The sequence below is a fragment of the Rhinoderma darwinii genome, chromosome 1 (genome assembly GCF_050947455.1).
Source record: "Rhinoderma darwinii isolate aRhiDar2 chromosome 1, aRhiDar2.hap1, whole genome shotgun sequence".
In the NCBI taxonomy this organism is placed as follows: Eukaryota; Metazoa; Chordata; class Amphibia; order Anura; family Rhinodermatidae; genus Rhinoderma; species Rhinoderma darwinii.
This window is the reverse complement of record NC_134687.1, coordinates 633816457-633835216: the sequence shown is the minus strand read 5'-3', so window position 1 is coordinate 633835216 and position 18760 is coordinate 633816457. Positions and strand designations below refer to the sequence as shown.

The following is an 18760-nucleotide window of genomic DNA, read 5'->3' as shown; positions in this document are numbered from 1 at the left end:
CAGGGGATTGATGGAGGACTGCCTTCAGGACACGGTGTGGACACAGTATCTTGTAATGTTTTTCAGACTTTGTAATGCCACAGCCCCTTTTAAACATTTTGGCTCCGGATGTTTTGATTAAATTGAAGACTCTTTACATCAGCGTCCATATTAATTCATCTCCAGGGTTTCCTTTCACTGTCAAGGTTGATGCACCCGATTCTGCAATGGGGGAAGTCATGTCTCAGCGGCCAGGAGAGAAGATGTTGTTGCATCCTTGGGCTTATTTCTTCTCTTCAAAATATTCTCATTTGAAATGAACTATGATAACAGAAATAAAGAACGGATTGTCATGTACCACGAGGCTGGAGATGTGGATCTCTGTGGCTGCAGACAGTTTGGTACTGGCAGCCGGATGCTGCAACGACAGATGAGAAGTCTTGGACCGGAGAGAAGAGATGAGCTGGAAGCTGCACATAGTAACAGGCGTAAGAGTAACGCAGGTCACAGACGGCTTGAGGTAGTGATCAAGAACGGACATAGAAGTTAAAGAAATAACACGGGCGCTCAGACAATGAGTGAATGCCCAGACTGGTTTTAAATAGCACACCAGAATAACCACACGATGAAATCAGCCAATGAAATGCATGGCTGCAATGCGGCATTAAAAGAGTTAATTAACACAAACTCTAGCAGTAGGATGTGGTCACATTTCCAAAAAAGCAAGGGAAGCAAAGGAGGTAAGCAGGTTTAAATTATGTTCTTTCAGTGACACCATTGGCGCACCAATAGCCTAGCGCCATAATGTGACCGCCACAAGAAAAATGCTGGAGCATGGCGAGGTGGGTAACAACACAATCAGCGCGAATTGGGACACTGCTAGCAATAGATAATGAATTTTCTGAGTGGAAAAATCTTTTGCCGTGAAATGCTAATCCCGGAACAGTATTTACTGCTCATAGAAATCTGGAATTCATCCGTGATGCCAAAGGATTATCTTCCAGACAAGCAAGAAGGCGCTTTAGTCTTTTTGCGATTTAATTTTAAGAATACTCCTTAACATGGATCTAAAAATGGTAAAGCTAACACTTTATCCATTTATGCATTAAAAAGACTCAAGAACTTTCCCGTTCCTTTTGGTGGCCAAGCTTCAAGAAAAATATCCAAAAATAGGTTTCTTCATGTGTGATTTGTGCTCAAAATAAAACTCCACGCTTTTCTCAAATTTTATAACAACCACTCCCCATTCCATCTTGCCTTTGGAGCTCCCTTTCTTTGGATTCTGCGGTTTATCTACCGCCTTCCAAAGGAATGAACACCTTCCTGGTTGTTGTAGACCGTTTCACGAAGATGGACAATTTTTTCCCAATCAAGGCAATGTCCACAGTGGAAAAAAGCTGCTGAACTAATGATTCGGGAAGTGTCCAAATGACATGGCATTCCAAATAATGTGATCTCTGATCGAGGGGTACAGTTCACTTCCAAATTCTGGAAAAGTTTTTGCTCTGCTCTTGGAACGAGAGTAAATATCAAATGGACAAACTCAAAAAACTAAATCAGTCTTGAACAGAACCTTCAAAAGTGATCTTCAGGATGACTGGCTGGATTACTTACCCACAGCGGAGTTTATGCGTATAATAACTCTGAGCATAGTTCAACAATCACAAAGTCCTTTCTATGCGATTACAGGCCCTCACCCATCATCATTGGTTTTGGTTTACCAATTTCCATCAGTGACTGAATGCTTGAAAACTATACAAAGTGTTCAAGAAAAGATTGTTGAGCGTTTGTACGGAGCTTAACTCCTTATCACATCCATGTATGCGATACGTGTTAAAGGGAAGTATGGAGCTCCACGGGCGGAATCAAAGATCACTTTGATTCTGGCTGTTCAATTCCTTAGAGGCCATGGTCAAATCGCGACCGCTGCATCTAAGGTGTTAGAAAGAGAGGGGCGGCCCCCTCCAACTTCCCGTCGTTCTGCCCACCCCTCCAGGTCTGCCATCTTCGTACTTGGCTACGTCAACCGGAAAAAGATCAGTCATTAAGTGGTTAAAAAAAAACTATTTAAACAGGCTGCTAATAAACACAGGAAAGCAACTCCTGCATTTCATGTAGAGGACGAAGTGTGACGGTTCACAAAAATGTAAAGCTGAAAATACCTTTTAAAAATGTCACTTTTTGTTTAAAATTTCCCGAGACTATGAAGGTGCATCCTGGTTTCGATTGCTCTCTTTTTAAAAGGCGATGTACACTCTTGAAAGTTTTGGCCTCAATTCTAAGCGTCATGTCTGGAGGAAACCAGGCACTGCTGACCACCAACCCAATACCATCCCTACAGTGAAGCGTGGTGGTGGCAGCATCATGCTGTGGGGGTGTTTATCAGCGGCTGGGACAGGGAGACTGGTCAGGGTTGAGGGAAAGATGAATGGAGCAAAGTACAGATATATTCTTAATGAAAACCTGATCCAGAGTGCTCTGGACATCAGACTGGGCCGAAGGTTCACCTTCTAAAAAGACAATGACCCTATCACACAGCCAAGACAACAGAGGAGTGGCGGGGGGACAACTCTGTGAATGTCCTTGAGTGGCCCTGACTTGAATGCAATTGAACATCTCTGGAGAGACCTGAAAATGGCTGTCCACCGACGTCTCCATCCAACCTGACGGAGCTTGAGAAGAATGGCAGAAAATCCCCAAATCCAGGTGTGCAAACCTTGTGGCATCAGGAAGACTGGAGGTTGTTATCACTGCTAAAGGTGCTTCACCTAAGTACTGAGTAAAGGGTCTGAATAATTATGTCAATTCAATATTTTAGTATTTCCTTTTCAATAAATTAGCAAAGATTACTAACATTCTGATTTCACTTTGTCATTATGGGGTATTGAATGATGGGGAAAAAACATTATTTTTATTTTATATCAGCACAAGGCCTCAACATAAGAAATTGTGAAAAAATTGAAAAGGGTCTTTCCGAATGGATTGTATTTATATCTTACAATTTTAAATGTATTACATGTATGCTCTATATCTATATACTGAAAATGTATTGTTCTATAGCTGTAATCTACTGCATGTATGGTTCTTCTAAAAAAAAAATGTATGTATATAAACCACATTGTCTGTGGTTTTTTATGTATATAGTCAGATAAAGACGTTGGTCCGGTGTCGAAACGCGTCACCTTATTAAAAGTTTAATTACTACTAACGAGCTTGAGGACCTTTTATCTTGATGAAGTAGCACTATTTGGTTTTCCAATTTTTCCGATTTCAATGCAAAACGACATGGTGGAGCTTTGTTGTCCTACCGGTTAGGAAGCAGAAGTATCTACATCATTCCTTGCGCTTAATCAGAGTTGTGCCTGGATACCGCACAACTATCCCAGGTGAGGGTACTCTTACACCTGTATCGATTTTCTCTACAGTTATTGGGATTTTTGCACCATAAGGTACTTCTTTCTTTAAAGGGGTTTTCCCATCAGGGACATTTATGGTATATGCACAGGATATGTCATAAATGTCAGATAGATGCGGGTCCCACCTCTAGGACCCGCACCTATCACTGGAACGGGGCCCCCTAAACAGTTCTACCACTCTGTGTTCCCGCTGTTGAATGTGATTTTCGACCATGGTTATCAATCACAATCTGTGATAAAGGTTTCCAGTACATTGTTATGTTGCTATATCATTCTACTGAGAATTCAGGCTGTTCTAAGGGGAAAGAGGGTCATATGAAGAACTAAAAAGGTGGACCTAGTGAAGTGGCCTCTGAGTGCAGGAGATCATCACCGAAACATCTTTGTATGTACAAAAATTAAATGTGAAATAGGAGCATCCTAATAATTATGAATCTGGAAGATTGGATTACCCCAAAACTAAAAACAAAACAAAAAAACAAACACATCTTCACCGAGTTTCCTGCTGAATGCATCCTCCTGTACCTTTGGCTGCAGATGACCCGGGGGGGGGGGGGTAACATGAACTTTTATTTATATCAGGCCCCCCCCCTTATCAATCAGAATGAATACTTGTCACATATGGGAGTCTCTTTTTTATGACTCCACAACCTAGCCTTTTAACCCCACGGTCAATGCCGACTCAAGCATCTAAGTGCTTTACAAAAAAAAAAAACACACACAACTTATTTCTCACTTACACAATGTTCTACTATGGAAAAACTAAAAAAAAACAAAAAAAAAACGACACATAATTGGTATCACCACATCCTGCAAAAGTCTGGGTGGCAGCTTTCCTTCAGGGCATCCGGCAGCACCTATCCTCCACACAAGCCTCCGTATGGGAGTGTTATTTTGTAGTCTGATTGCACATTGAGCCATAGTCCCGCCACCACCTTTCCGTCCCTCTGGGAAGCCCTGTGGTCCGACACTCCACAACTTAGCCGGCGGATGTGGCAGGGACAAAAAATGTAGGGGCGTTTTGTTTTCTCTGTGGTCTACTAGGCTGCATTCCTCCCACTTTAGCCATTGCCCAGAGGGTCAGTCATGAGGCTTAGCCTAGCGCGGCTAAATGGTCCAGCACTGGATTAAACCCCAGGGCTCCTTTCTTACATTGGTATTGAGCTCTACTGTAGCCTATTGGTCACTCTGACTGTCTGGATCTATAGACCTCCTGGCCAAGAGGTCTGATTCGCCCATGGCAGACCTGCCAGTTTCTCCCTGGTTCCGGCTACCACTATCCCTTTCCCGGAGCCATCCAGGTGATGGTGCACCTCTTAATTTCCCTCTGCAATAATAAACAGCGAGGCTCCTCTTTATACAAGATAACTCTGGGATGTTACTGGCAACCGGAGCTTGCCCCAGCCACCGCTACATGGGGATCAGCCTCCACTCAGAATTGCTCAGGTTTTGGGCAGGCCAGTTCTCTTTGGGACTCTTGGATCACTCTTATCCCAAACACTTTCTTCTACAAGGTAGGCCAATCTTGTTCCCGTTCCTTCTTTTCTGTACTCCCCTCGTTAGGGGCGTCCATTCCCATCTAGTATGATAATGCCTCCGTGGTCGCCAACTTGGACCATATAAGTGACCGCACCTTAGAGAATTGTGAGAGTAGCCAGGTTGTAGAGCAAAAAGCCACGTCCAGCTCTCTCTGTCACCTACATGACAGTAGGATCTACCTAAGTCTTCCTATGGTGAATCTACCCTCTCCTGCCTTATCTCTCCTGGTTTGTTTAGGCGGATCAAGACAAAAGACAATCCATCTATCCTGGTGACTCAGTACACGCTTGTAGGCTGTGGTACTGTCAGTTATTTTTTTTCTGGCCAAACTCATGGGCGTCTGTTTCTGAAAAGACGCCTACTCTCTCAGGCCCGTTTTACACCAGTTTGGGGCTCTATATCGGACGACATGTCTTGACAAACCACAGTCTGGAGATCTTGTGGATCCCCTTGTCTTGTGGATCCCCCAGTACCCATCTGTCAGCACTGACTTTACAGTTTTAGTCTGTATAAGTACACACCCTAAACTGGTAACACCCAGTTGTCAATTTTATACTTTTCTAGGAGGAGTAACAGAGGAACGGCACAACAGAGTTCTAGGAAAATATTCTCCAGAATTGTTATATCAGATTTACTAAAATAGACATGTCATGAGAGCCGGCAGGTCCCATTTAACATTGATACAACTTTATTGTATGGGTTGTTTGGAGTATGGGAGTAACAAGTATGTGTATGTTTTATACGGTTTATTGACTATTATTTGATAAAAATGAATGACAAAAAACGTAATGCTCTGTTCACATCTGCATCGTCATTTCTGTTTTTCCTGTTCTGTCATAAGGAGGAGGAGGAACCTCACCTTAACAAACCTCCCAATTCACTTTCTAAATTCATTATTACTTACCTGTGGTAGCACCTCCTGGAATTTCCTCCTCCACTTCACTCTTACACGGTTGATCGCCACTCACGCGCTCTTCTTCTGCTTCATCCTCCACTTTAATATTGTTCAGATCTTCCCCCTGATTTCACATATGTAACAATTCAGTACAATACAGGAGAGAGTGCGAAGAATCTAACAGATCAACATAAGAAACCGCCAAAACTTATGACCACATCTATGACGCAGGACCAAAAAGCTCCACATCCCCCTATATAGATCTGGTATAGGGCTCAGCTTCATCTACCTGATGATTCTCTGCGACATTGTGATTTTCCTCTGGACAGTCCTGGGAATACAGGGGACTGGGACATCTCTGTGGTGGATTTCTCCTACTGGATCCATCTGTAGGAAACACACAGTGACTGAATACATGACTACTGTATACCTGTCTATATATCAGATACTTCTCTATACACCTTCAATTCTATGTTTATTTATCAGAGTTAATGACAATGTTTTGCTTTTTACCACCTGTGCCACAGTCCCAGCGCTTGGTGGGCTGCAGGCTAGACAAAATGGTGGGGCAGGAAGCCGACGACTCCCTGCTCCACCACAGTATTGAACTGTAATCACAATTTATTATAGAAGAGAAGTGCCCTAAGAATAAAATGTGATTCTGCAATGCGCAGATAGGCTACGAAGTAAAGTTTAAAAGTTTGGTAAATTTATCCCCCTTTTTCTATTGTATGTTGGAGAAAAGTTTGTTTTATCCTGAGGTTTTTTTTTATCCTAGAGTAAATCGTTCATTTCTAATAAAAGCCTAGAAGCAATCATTAAGGACAGCACTAACTCCGGCCATTAATGCGAGACTAGGTTTTCTCCAGATTGATATTTTATTCCTGATCAGAGCTAGTATGGGATGAAGATTGAATTTTTTTGTAGTCACGAAGGTTTGAGGGGATATTAATTCCTAGGTACTTAATCTGTGATTTTATTTGGTCTAGCGTATCGAAGCCCAGTTCAACTTTGAGAATTAGAAGTACGACACACATAGACCAATTTATATATAAACCTGATAATTTAGCAAATAATTCTCATTGGGACATAACAATTGGAATCGATAGTTTAGGGTTATTCCGATATAGAAGGATGTCATCAGATTAAAGTGAAATATCCTCAACTGATCTTTATTTAAATCCCACAATGTGTCAATCACTGCGATTACAAATCACAAGAAGTTCAAGTGCTACAGCAAATAACATGGGTGACAGTGGACACCCCTGAAGTGCCCCGAGTCCAAAGATAAAAGGCGCAGAGGGGTTATTATACAAAATCTTTAACCAGGTCAAAAAGGTCTCCCCAAAGCAAAAAGACATGTAGACAGTCCTCATGTACCGCCAATCGACGCTGTCAAATGCTTTGGCAGCTTTGAGTGATAGCGCAGACCCACCCCCACCCCTTCTGAGCTTTAGAAGAACAAATCATTTTCTTATATTACTAGTGGTTGATTTAGAAGGCATAAATCCTTTTTGATCATAGCTTATAATAGTTAGGGTGAATTAAATCAGCCGTTTCGCCAGGACTTTTCAATGGCAAGATGCGTCTATTTGAATCGGTAACTAGAGGATCTTTATCGGATTTCAAAATAAGCGTAATAGTGCCTAACTCATTGACCCTGGAAGTGTTGTCTCCTGAAATGAACTATTTATTACATTAAGAAGATATAGAAGAATCTCATTACTAAAGCTGACCTAAGTCTCATTACTAAAGCTGACCTAAGTCTCATTACTAAAGCTGACCTAAGTCTCATTACTAAAGCTGACCTAAGTCTCATTACTAAAGCTGACCTAAGTCTCATTACTAAAGCTGACCTAAGTCTCATTACTAAAGCTGACCTAAGTCACATTACTAAAGCTGACCTAAGTCACATTACTAAAGCTGACCTAAGTCACATTACTAAAGCTGACCTAAGTCACATTACTAAAGCTGACCTAAGTCACATTACTAAAGCTGACCTAAGTCACATTACTAAAGCTGACCTAAGTCACATTACTAAAGCTGACATTAATCTCATTACTAAAGCGGACCGAAGTATCATTATTAAAACGGACCTAAATGTCATTACTAATTTTGACATAATTTGGGAAATAGCCGTCTGCTGTTCCTCCAGGGAAATACGGGAGTCGAGGTTTTGTTAATCATAAATTTTTGATAAATACAACTTCTCTAAATATAAGCAAAGCTCTACATGAGACTAAGACGAACTACAGGTGTACAATATAGAACAGTAGGCTCGAAATTCTTCTAATATTTCTAAATTATTGCTTATTTTGAATTTAAGGGGCTGTTCACATCTGCGTTGGAGGCTCCGTTAGGAGACTTCATCGCAGATCCGGCAGAGATTACCAGAAACAATACCGTAGCATACTGAGCTATTGAGATCTGGTAAAATCATGGACACCCCGACGAAAAGCCGACGTAACCCAGGTGAAATCAATGGGTTCTGCCGGCGATATCTATTGTGTAATGTAACCCTTGCTTCCGGTATTCCCTTGTTCTGATCCTCTGACGGAGCAGAACAATGGAATAACACAACGCAGATGTGAATAGCCCCTAAGCCAGAAATTCTCTTTCACATCCTCCTTTCACTAATTTACGTTCTCTTAGGCCACACGTCAGTATTCTGCTTCAGTTTTTGGAAGCCAAATCCAGTAGTGGAACATAAACAAGGAAAACCTATAGTGGAAAGATTTGCACCTCTTCTGTGTTTTGGGCCCACTCCTGGTTTTGTCTTTCGAATAATGAATCAAAATACTGACATGTGCATGAGGCCTGACATTGTTCTAAAGAGCTCCTCGAAGGATGACCGTTCCGCTATGCCTAGTTTCCCACGCAACCTGGATCTTCTTACCTTGTGATGTTGGCGGCCAGTAGTTCTCCATCATGGCCTCCTCGTACAGATCCTTGTGTCCTTCTAGATACTCCCACTCCTCCATGGAGAAATAGACAGTGACATCCTGACACCTTATAGGAACCTGACACACACAATGATACAGTCATCACCCAGACACCTCCAGTGCTCTTACTGTAAAATTTCCCAGCAGTGTCACCTCTCCAGTCAGCATCTCCGTCATCTTGTAGATCAGTTCTAAGATCTTCTTCTCATGTATCCGGGAGTGAGGGGGAGGCTCTGTGATGGGGCTCTGACTACTGCTCCATCCTCCGGACTCATGGATGATGGGAGTCGTACAGTCACCCGATGTCTTCTTCACTATTGTGTACTCCTGTGTATGGAGAGAGACACTTAGAGAACTGAACACAGTATCCCCCCTCAGTAGAAAGAGGGAGATTGTGACCCCGCTGTATAGAGCTCTAGTGACCCCACATCTGTAATACTGGAGACCTCACCTACAAAAAGACATTCAGAAAATAGAACGAGGCCAAAAGACGACAACAAGAATGGTGGAAGGTCTGAAGAATAAAAATTCTCAGGAGAGACTTAACCCCTTCCCGACATTTGACGTATCCATACACCAAAGTCAGGGAGGGGGAAGTATGGAGTGGGCTCACGGAGTGAACCCGCTCCATACGATGCGGGTGTCAGCTGTTTGTTACAGCCGACACTTCAGAGTAACGCGCGCATTTAACTGGTTAAATGCTGCGGTCAATAGCGACCACAGCATTTAAATAGTTAGCAAGAGGGGGGCAACCCCCTCTAACAGTTATCGCGCCCCCCGCAACGCAATCGGCGTAGGGGCGATGGCTGCTATGGCTGCCTGGGGGCCTAATGAAGGCCCCAAATTCTGCAATCTTTGTGCACCTTTGTTCGCCTCCGCAGGGCTTAATAGATGCCTGTCAGAATCACGATATACTAGTACATAAGTATTGCAGTATATCGTGCAAGCGATCTAACGATCGCTGGTTGAAGTCCCCTAGGGGAAAAAAAAATATTAAAAGTTTAAAAAAAAAAAAAAAAACTTTTCCCATTTTCCCCCTAGAGCATAGTAAAAAAAAAAAATAAACATAATTGGTATCGCCGCGTCCGTAAAAGTCTGAACTATCACAATATATCATTATTTAACCCGCACGGTGAACGCCGTAAAAAAATAAATAATTGTAAACGCCAGAATCTCTATTTTTTGGTCACATCTCCCACAAAAAATGAAATAAAAAGTGATCAAACCGTCGCATGTACCCCAAAATGGTATAATTAAAAACCACAGCTTATCCCGCAAAAAATAAGCCCTCATAGAACTTAATATACAGAAAAATAAAAAACTTATGGCTCTCGGAATTTGGCGACGCAAAATAAATTTTCTTCTTTACACTTAGGTTTTTACTTGTAAAAGTAGTAAAATACAGAAAAAACTATATATTTGGCATCGCCATAATCGTATTGACCCACAGAATAAAGTCATCATGTTGTTTTCACTGCACAGTGAATTCCGTAAAAACGGCGCGCAAAAACCAATGGAGGAATCGCTGTTTTTTTCATTTTCTACCTCACAAATAATTTTTTTCCCGTTTTCTAGTACATTATACATCAAAATAAATGGTGCTACGAAAAACTACAACTCGTCCCGCAAAAATCAAACCCTCATAGTACTATATCAATGGAAAAATAACGAAAATGATAATCTGAAAAAGGGCTGCGGCGGGAAGGGGTTCAAAATAGTTGTTTGGGGGAAGAAAAAAACAGGATTTTTGAGTACTCACCGTAAAATCCAGTTCATTGGGGGACACAGACAGTGGGTATATGCTGTTGCCCTTAGGAGGCCAGACACTGTGAAATAAAAAAGTGACTCCTCCTACAGGATATACCCAGCCCACAGGCACTGAACTATTCAGTCTGTCCACAAGCAGGCCCTTCAGAACAGCTGATCGGTGAGGGGACAAGATTCAGACCCCCACGATCAGATATCGATGGCCTATTCTTAAGAAAATGTAATTATTATACTGAAAGAGTAGTAGATGCTCGGAGCAAACTTCCAGCAGATGTGGGTGGAGAATCAGCAGTAAGTGAATGTAAACCTGCCGGGGAGAGACATAGATCTATCCTAAAAGAAAACTAAAGGAAACAATATTGGGGGGACTAGATGGACCATGTGCTCTCCTCCTGCCGTCATCTTCTATGTTTCTATATAGATGTCATGCTGATCCTCCTACTTGTCATTCTCATTGCTCTACAACATTACCGTTGCTGCATTGGTGACATGACACATAACTGACCATATTGATGGCTGATCTTCAGCTTTTCTGCTGTTGGCTTCTTGACGTCACTTGGAAGGTCCGAACGCTGTTATACAGGACACTGGATTCTTCCTATTACTTATTGTCCCTTCCCTATGTGTGACTTGTTCTATAATGTAGAAAAGTTTACCTCTCCGCTCAACAGGTAGATGATCTCCAAGGTGAAGTCTAATATTCTTATGCTCATCTCATTCCTGTCCTTGTCCATCCTTGGTGGGTCATTCAGGAGAAGGAACGTTGTGGAGAAGATGAGAAAACTGGAGGATCTAGTACAGCAGACGTGTTTATGAAGAAAGGAGAAGATGGAAATCATACAGGGGACAACATCATGTGTGACATACAGAACCTCACTTATTGATCATTGAGAGAAACATCTTCTCAGAGCCGTCACCACATGGAATAAAGGGGTATTCCCAACACGGACATTTCTCCCCAGGATATGCCAGAAATGTCTGATAGATGCGGCTCCACCTCTGGCCGTGCTCGGCTGTTTCTGGACCTCCTATACAAGTGAATGGAGAGAGTCGTGCACATGTGTGGTCACCTCTCCATTCATTCGCCACCTGGATGTAGTCATCACCTCACCAGGCGGGCCTGGGGACCCCCATTCTCAACATAGAGGTGGGATCCACATATATCAGACATTTATGACATATCACAGGTGAGAAGAGTAAATCAAAGACATCTCCCCCACCCAGACAATGAAGACCTGACTCTTGACACATGGCGGGTACTGGGGAGACATTGCTGACATGACGTGGTGCACACTATGCAGTCAGTGTTTGATATGGACTGTAAGGTTCTGCAGCAGCTGAGGTGACATTATATATAAAGGAAACATGCAGTGTGATCTCTTATCATGTTATAGCGCAGGTGGAGCGGAGCAGAGGAAGATCTGACACCTGCTGCCAGAGGCGTAGCTAGGTTCTACAGCACCCGGGGCAAAGATTCGGTTTCCCCCCCCCCCCCCCGCCCCAACACCTCCTTCCCCCTCGCCATGTTTGTTTTCTCTTCTAATCAATGACGTGTGATTTCTTTTCCAATTTTTTTTTTATGTAACTCAAGAATAAAAACATTTGTACATTTTACAGGCAATATAGTTCAATATACTACAGAAGAACCAAGCTCATTACATATATACAGCACCAGAACAAGATCAAAACGCATACACAGCACCAGAACAAAGCTCATTACATATATACAGCTCCAGAACCAAGCTCAGTACATAAATACAGCCCCAGAACCAAGCTCAGTGCATAAATACAGCACTAGAACAAAGCTCAGTACATATATACAGCACCAGCAGAAATACAGCTCAATTTAGTACAACCCCTGCCATATAGGAAAATAATAATAATAATAAATCCTATACACAGGGCATACATACTGCATCATCTAGCAAAATACATCCTCCCTTGTAAAGTGACTGTACTCCCAATATATATTTAACCAAACAAGAAAGGACCGTGGAGTCTATAATAGGTTATATAGGCCATATAGGTTTGCACTAAATTGTTTCCAGCTCCCAGCATGGGCCGAACAATGGTAAGGATATGCTGGGAGTTGCTGTTTCACAAAAAAATAATAATCATATCATAATCATACCACCCATCATCTCGCTGCAGATCATACAGTGACTACAGTGCTGATTAGAGGCAGAATAAACATTTACATTAAGTGACTCACCGGTGACGTCTCAGATTCTAGTTCTTTTTCTCCATCCGGTCCAGACCTCTATGATGACTTCTCCAGGTCACAGCCCGTTTCTGCAGTTTGCCGCTCAGATGTCTTCAGCTTCTCACTTTTCAAATATATCTACACCTATAAACAAAGATAAAGTTCTCATTATACCGCACACTACACCCCTAAATATAATAGCGCCATACACTGCACCTCTAATTATAATAGAACCATACACTGTGTTCCACACACACACACCGTACCCCCTGTAGATAGTGCCTGCCATAGAACCCCCCTGTAGATAGTGCCCCCCCATATAGCCCACCCCTGTATATAGTGTCCCACATATATCTCCCCCTATAGTGCTCCACAGATAGCCAACCCCTGTATATAGCTCCCCCCCCCCCCCCACGATAATGCCGCACACTTTTTTATTAGGATAAAAAAAAAATATATACAAAATCACCTTAATCCCATTCCCGCGCCGTCCGGCGGCAATGGAACAGAAGTAGACCCTAGTAGTTGGCGGGTATATGAGACAATACAAAATTCTGATATGCCTGAGGCATAATGAAAACCAGATTTCCAACTACTATATAAAAAGTCAGAGGATAAAATAGAAATCATCAACTTTAATTAACATGAATGCAAACGACCGAACGACATAAGACATACAGGGTTATAATTGGACAATGCAGTCCAGCAATATATGACAGGTACGAAGTAGGGCTAAAATATTGGGGTGAATATGTGGTGTGACAGCATCGAAGTAACGGTCAGCGGCTGCGGTACGTGGAACAGACACCCAAGAAAGCCGATATCGATTCAATGGCAATTGCTAGATAGCGAAACATGTCGGGGGGGCTTCTCTGCTTTTGTCCGGTGGCAATGGAGACCTTCTCCCTTCTGCGCAGGTCTCCTGGGGTTGAACGACGCAAGCAGCGCGATGACGTGACCGCGCCGCTGGCGTCTTGAAAGGCGCTAATTGGCAGGGCAGAATGACTTTCCCTGCCAATCAGCTCCTTTCAACGACGCAAACAGCGCCACTTCACTCGTAGAAAGGCCATTCATTTCTTCTAACTGTACCTGTGTCCTATAGACGCAGGTACAAATATAGTGCAGGATGGGGTGGTGCGGCCCTGGCACCCCCCTCTAAGTTGCGCCCCAGACACATGCCCTGCCTGCCCCCCTAGCTACTCCTCTGACTGCTGCAATAGATTCTGCCCATTTAACCCCTTTGATGCCATGTTCAGTGAAGCCAGCAGCACATAAGCGGTTGGGAGGGGGCTCCTCTATAGGCAGGGGCATAGCTAGGGGGGGGCAGGGGGGGCATGTGCCCCGGGCACAACCCGGTGGTAGGGAAGGGGGGGCGCTGAAGAGCAGCTGATCGCTGCTGACAGGCGCCCCGTATGTCGGACACCTGCAGCAGCTTTAGGAAGAGCCAGGAAATTCTGACTGGGGTCTGTGACAGCCAGGGAGTGGACCAGTCCAGTCACCTGACTTGTCACCTGACCTCACATCAGTGACATGAGGTCAGATGAGACTCAAGTCAGGGTACAGGTCCACTCCCGTGCTCCAGCCTTCCAGCTCTGCTGTTACACAGCCGAGAAGCAGAGAGGAAGCTCCGCCCACAGCCCATCCTGACCTGTGATGCTGTCAGCAAGGAGACATGGTGAGTGTCTGTGTGTATGTGTCTCTGTGTTTGTATGTGTATATGTTACAGAGTGTGTGTGTGTGTGTGTGTGTGTGTGTGTGTGTGTGTGTGTGTGTGTGTCTCTGCATTTGTTTGTCTCTTACATCTACTACATTATCTGTAATCAGAGAGTTATCACTGTGTTATCTGTGTTGTTACATAGGACTGCAGGTAACACTACTATCTGTATTTAGAGAGTTATCACTGTGTTATCTGTGGCGTTACATAGGACTGCAGGTAACAGCTACTACATTATCTGTACTCACAGTTATCACTGTTATCTGTGGTGTTACATAGGACTGCAGGTAACATCTGCTTGCTTCATTATCTGTGCTGTGTACATATGTGCCTGTGTGTATATATGGGACTGTTTGTGAATGTGTCTTTGTGCTTGTATATATGTGCCTTTTATGTATTTGTATATGTTCCTGTCTGTGTATTTATCTGCCGGTGTGTGTGTGTGTATATGTGTCTGTACGTCTATATATTTACCTGTTTGTATATATTCCTGATGTGTGTATGTATATTTGCCTGTATGTCTAAATATCTGTCTTTATGTATGTACAGTATATATGTTCCAGCGTGTCCATATATGTGGTTCATTTTTGGTTTGTGCAGGGGGCGGCAATAGAGAGTCCCGCACAGGGCGCCATCCAAGCTAAGGCCGGCCCTGGCTGTCACCAACCCTGGTCAGAAGGAACTCCGCCGCTGCCTGCGCCGCATGACCTCCTCGGCTCCTCCGGTAAGTCACACCAGGCAGAGTGGAGAGTGGTAGCGGTAGGCTACCGCTCACCGGTCTGTTCACAGTGTGGCGCTAAGTACAAGGGGGGGGGGAGTGTGGCGCTATTTAAAAAGGGGCAGGGGGCTGGGTGTGGCGCTATCTACAGGGGGCTGGCTGTGGCCTCTTTAATTTATTTTCTTTTAATTTATTTTTATGTTAATCACATTATAGAACTACATCGCTTGTAAAATGTAGAAATGCTTTTATACATTTAAAAAATTGTGAAAAAAAATTACATCTCATTGATTGGTAGAGAAAGAAAACATGGCGAGGGGGAAGGAGATGTTGGGAAATAAGTTGGGGGGGGGGGGGCGCCAATCTGAATCTTTGCCCCGGGTGCAGGAGAACCTAGCTACGCCTCTGCCTATAGGCATTTATAGTTTATTTTAATGCCACCATTTTGGGGTACATATAATTTATTGATGAACTTTGGAAGGTAACGAAAAAAACCAAGAAATGTAGCCATTGTTTTTTGCGTCTTAAACTTATGCCGTTTACCGTGTGGTAAAAATAACAACTTTATTCTGCGGGTCGTTACGATTACGGCGATACCAAATGGATATCGTTTTGTTTTTTTTTCATTTTTTACTACTTCTGCACAATAAAAACACTTTTTTTTAAAGTATTTTGTTCTTGTGTCGCCATTTTCTAAGAGCCAGTGTAGCTGTATGAGGGTTTATTTTTTTGCAGGACGACTGGAAGTTTTTATTGGTTTATTTTGGGGTGCACACGACTGTGATTTTTTGTAAAGTGGGATGAACAGAAAACAGCAATTTTGGCCTTGTTTTTACATTTGATTAATTACAGTGTTCACCTAGAGGGTTAAAAAATGTAACAGTTTTACAGTCCAGGTTGTCACAGACAAGAGAGGGAGCACAGGCGCACGAGAGAAGGAGCGCGGGCGCGCTTGAGAAGGAGAGCGGGCGCGCGAGAGAAGGAGAGCGGGCGCGCGAGAGAAGGAGAGCGGGCGCGCGAGAGAAGGAGAGCGGGCGCGCGAGAGAAGGAGAGAGAGTGGACACGAGAGATCACGAGCGGGCTCGAGAGAGCGCGCTGCTCTATAATATACTAAACACTGGCTGATAACAGAGAACACACTCGACCAGCACTGCTCTATAATATACTAACCACTGGCTGATAACAGAGAACACCCGACCAGCGCTGCTCTATAATATACTAACCACTGGCTGATAACAGAGAACACCCGACCAGCACTGCTCTATAATATACTAACCACTGGCTGATAACAGAGAACACCTGACCAGCGCTGCTCTATAATATACTAACCACCGGCTGATAACAGAGAGAACACCCGACCAGCACTGCTCTATAATATACTAACCACTGGCTGATAACAGAGAGAACACCCGACCAGCACTGCTCTATAATATACTAACCACTGGCTGATAACAGAAAGAATACCCGACCAGCACTGCTCTATAATATACTAACCACTGGCTGATAACAGAGAGAACACCCGACCAGCACTGCTCTATAATATACTAACCACTGGCTGATAACAGAAAGAATACCCGACCAGCACTGCTCTATAATACACTAACCACTGGCTGATAACAGAGGGAACACCCGACCAGCACTGCTCTATAATATACTAACCACTGGCTGATAACAGAGAACACCCGACCAGCACTGCTCTATAATATACTAACCACTGGCTGATAACAGAGAACACACGACCAGCACTGCTCTATAATATACTAACCACTGGCTGATAACAGAGAGAACACCCGACCAGCGCTGCTCTATAATATACCAACCACTGGCTGATAACAGAGAACACCCGACCAGCACTGCTCTATAATATACTAACCACTGGCTGATAACAGAGAGAACACCCGACCAGCGCTGCTCTATAATATACTAACCACTGGCTGATAACAGAGAGAGAGAACACCCGACCAGCACTGCTCTATAATATACTAACCACTGGCTGATAACAGAGAACACCCGACCAGCACTGCTCTATAATATACTAACCACTGGCTGATAACAGAGAACACCTGACCAGCGCTGCTCTATAATATACTAACCACTGGCTGATAACAGAGGGAACACCCGACCAGCACTGCTCTATAATATACTAACCACTGGCTGATAACAGAGGGAACACCCGACCAGCGCTGCTCTATAATATACTAACCACTGGATGATAACAGAGAGAACACCCGACCAGCGCTGCTCTATAATATACTAACCACTGGCTGATAACAGAGGGAACACCCGACCAGCACTGCTCTATAATATACTAACCACTGGCTGATAACAGAGGGAACACACGACCAGCGCTGCTCTATAATATACTAACCACTGGCTGATAACAGAGAGAACACTTGACCAGCACTGCTCTATAATATACTAACCACTGGCTGATAACAGAGAACACCCGACCAGCGCTGCTCTATAATATACTATCTACTGGCTGATAACAGAGAGAACACCCGACCAGCGCTGCTCTATAATATACTAACCACTGGCTGATAACAGAGAGAACACCCGACCAGCGCTGCTCTATAATATACTTACCACTGGCTGATAACAGAGAGAACACCCGACCAGCGCTGCTCTCTACCTCATACACGACAACAGCTGAAGGACCTGTGATGACGTCACCACCATGTGACCGGGCAGGAGAGGATGAGGTTATGAGTGGACAGAAGTGGTGGATTGAGGACCTGTATTGATGATCACATGATATGACGGGCGGGGCTCTGTGAGGGGGCGGGACTCCTGTGCTGTGTGGAGAAGCCGGAGAGTTATAGTTCTCTCCTCTTATACCTCCTCCCTGTAATGTCCTCTGATATCACATAATAACAGCCTGGACATGCTGGGAGTTGTAGTTCTCTCTTCTTATTCCTCCTCCCTGTAATGTCCTCTGATATCCCATAATAACAGTCTGGACATGCTGGGAGTTGTAGTTCTCTCCTCTTATACCTCCTTCCTGTAATGTCCTCTGATATCACATAATAACACCCTGGACATGCTGGGAGTTGTAGTTCTCTTCTCTTATATCTCCTCCCTGTAATGTCCTCTGATATCCCATAATAACAGCCTGGACATGCTGGGAGTTGTAGTTCTCTCTTCTTATTCCTCCTCCCTGTAATGTCCTCTGATATCCCATAATAACAGTCTGGACATGCTGGGAGTTGTAGTTCTCTCCTCTTATACCTCCTTCCTGTAATGTCCTCTGATATCACATAATAACACCCTGGACATGCTGGGAGTTGTAGTTCTCTTCTCTTATATCTCCTCCCTGTAATGTCCTCTGATATCCCATAATAACAGCCTGGACATGCTGGGAGTTGTAGTTCTCTCTTCTTATTCCTCCTCCCTGTAATGTCCTCTGATATCCCATAATAACAGTCTGGACATGCTGGGAGTTGTAGTTCTCTCCTCTTATACCTCCTTCCTGTAATGTCCTCTGATATCACATAATAACACCCTGGACATGCTGGGAGTTGTAGTTCTCTTCTCTTATATCTCCTCCCTGTAATGTCCTCTGATATCCCATAATAACAGCCTGGACA

At 43.7% G+C, this 18760-nt stretch overlaps 1 protein-coding gene across 1 annotated transcript in view; it reads right to left on the bottom strand.

Annotated features, from left to right (window-relative positions):
- The window catches only part of LOC142654474 (uncharacterized), a 1458099-nt gene extending 1440252 nt beyond the window's left edge, over window positions 1-17847 (bottom strand). Inside the window, 7 exon segments of the mRNA XM_075828928.1 lie at window positions 5839-5953; window positions 6119-6216; window positions 8726-8849; window positions 8925-9098; window positions 11195-11330; window positions 12751-12885; window positions 17760-17847. Coding sequence (XP_075685043.1) covers window positions 5839-5953; window positions 6119-6216; window positions 8726-8849; window positions 8925-9098; window positions 11195-11272 — 589 coding nt within the window. The 5' untranslated portion in view covers window positions 11273-11330; window positions 12751-12885; window positions 17760-17847.
- Between the last annotated feature and the right edge of the window lie 913 nt (window positions 17848-18760).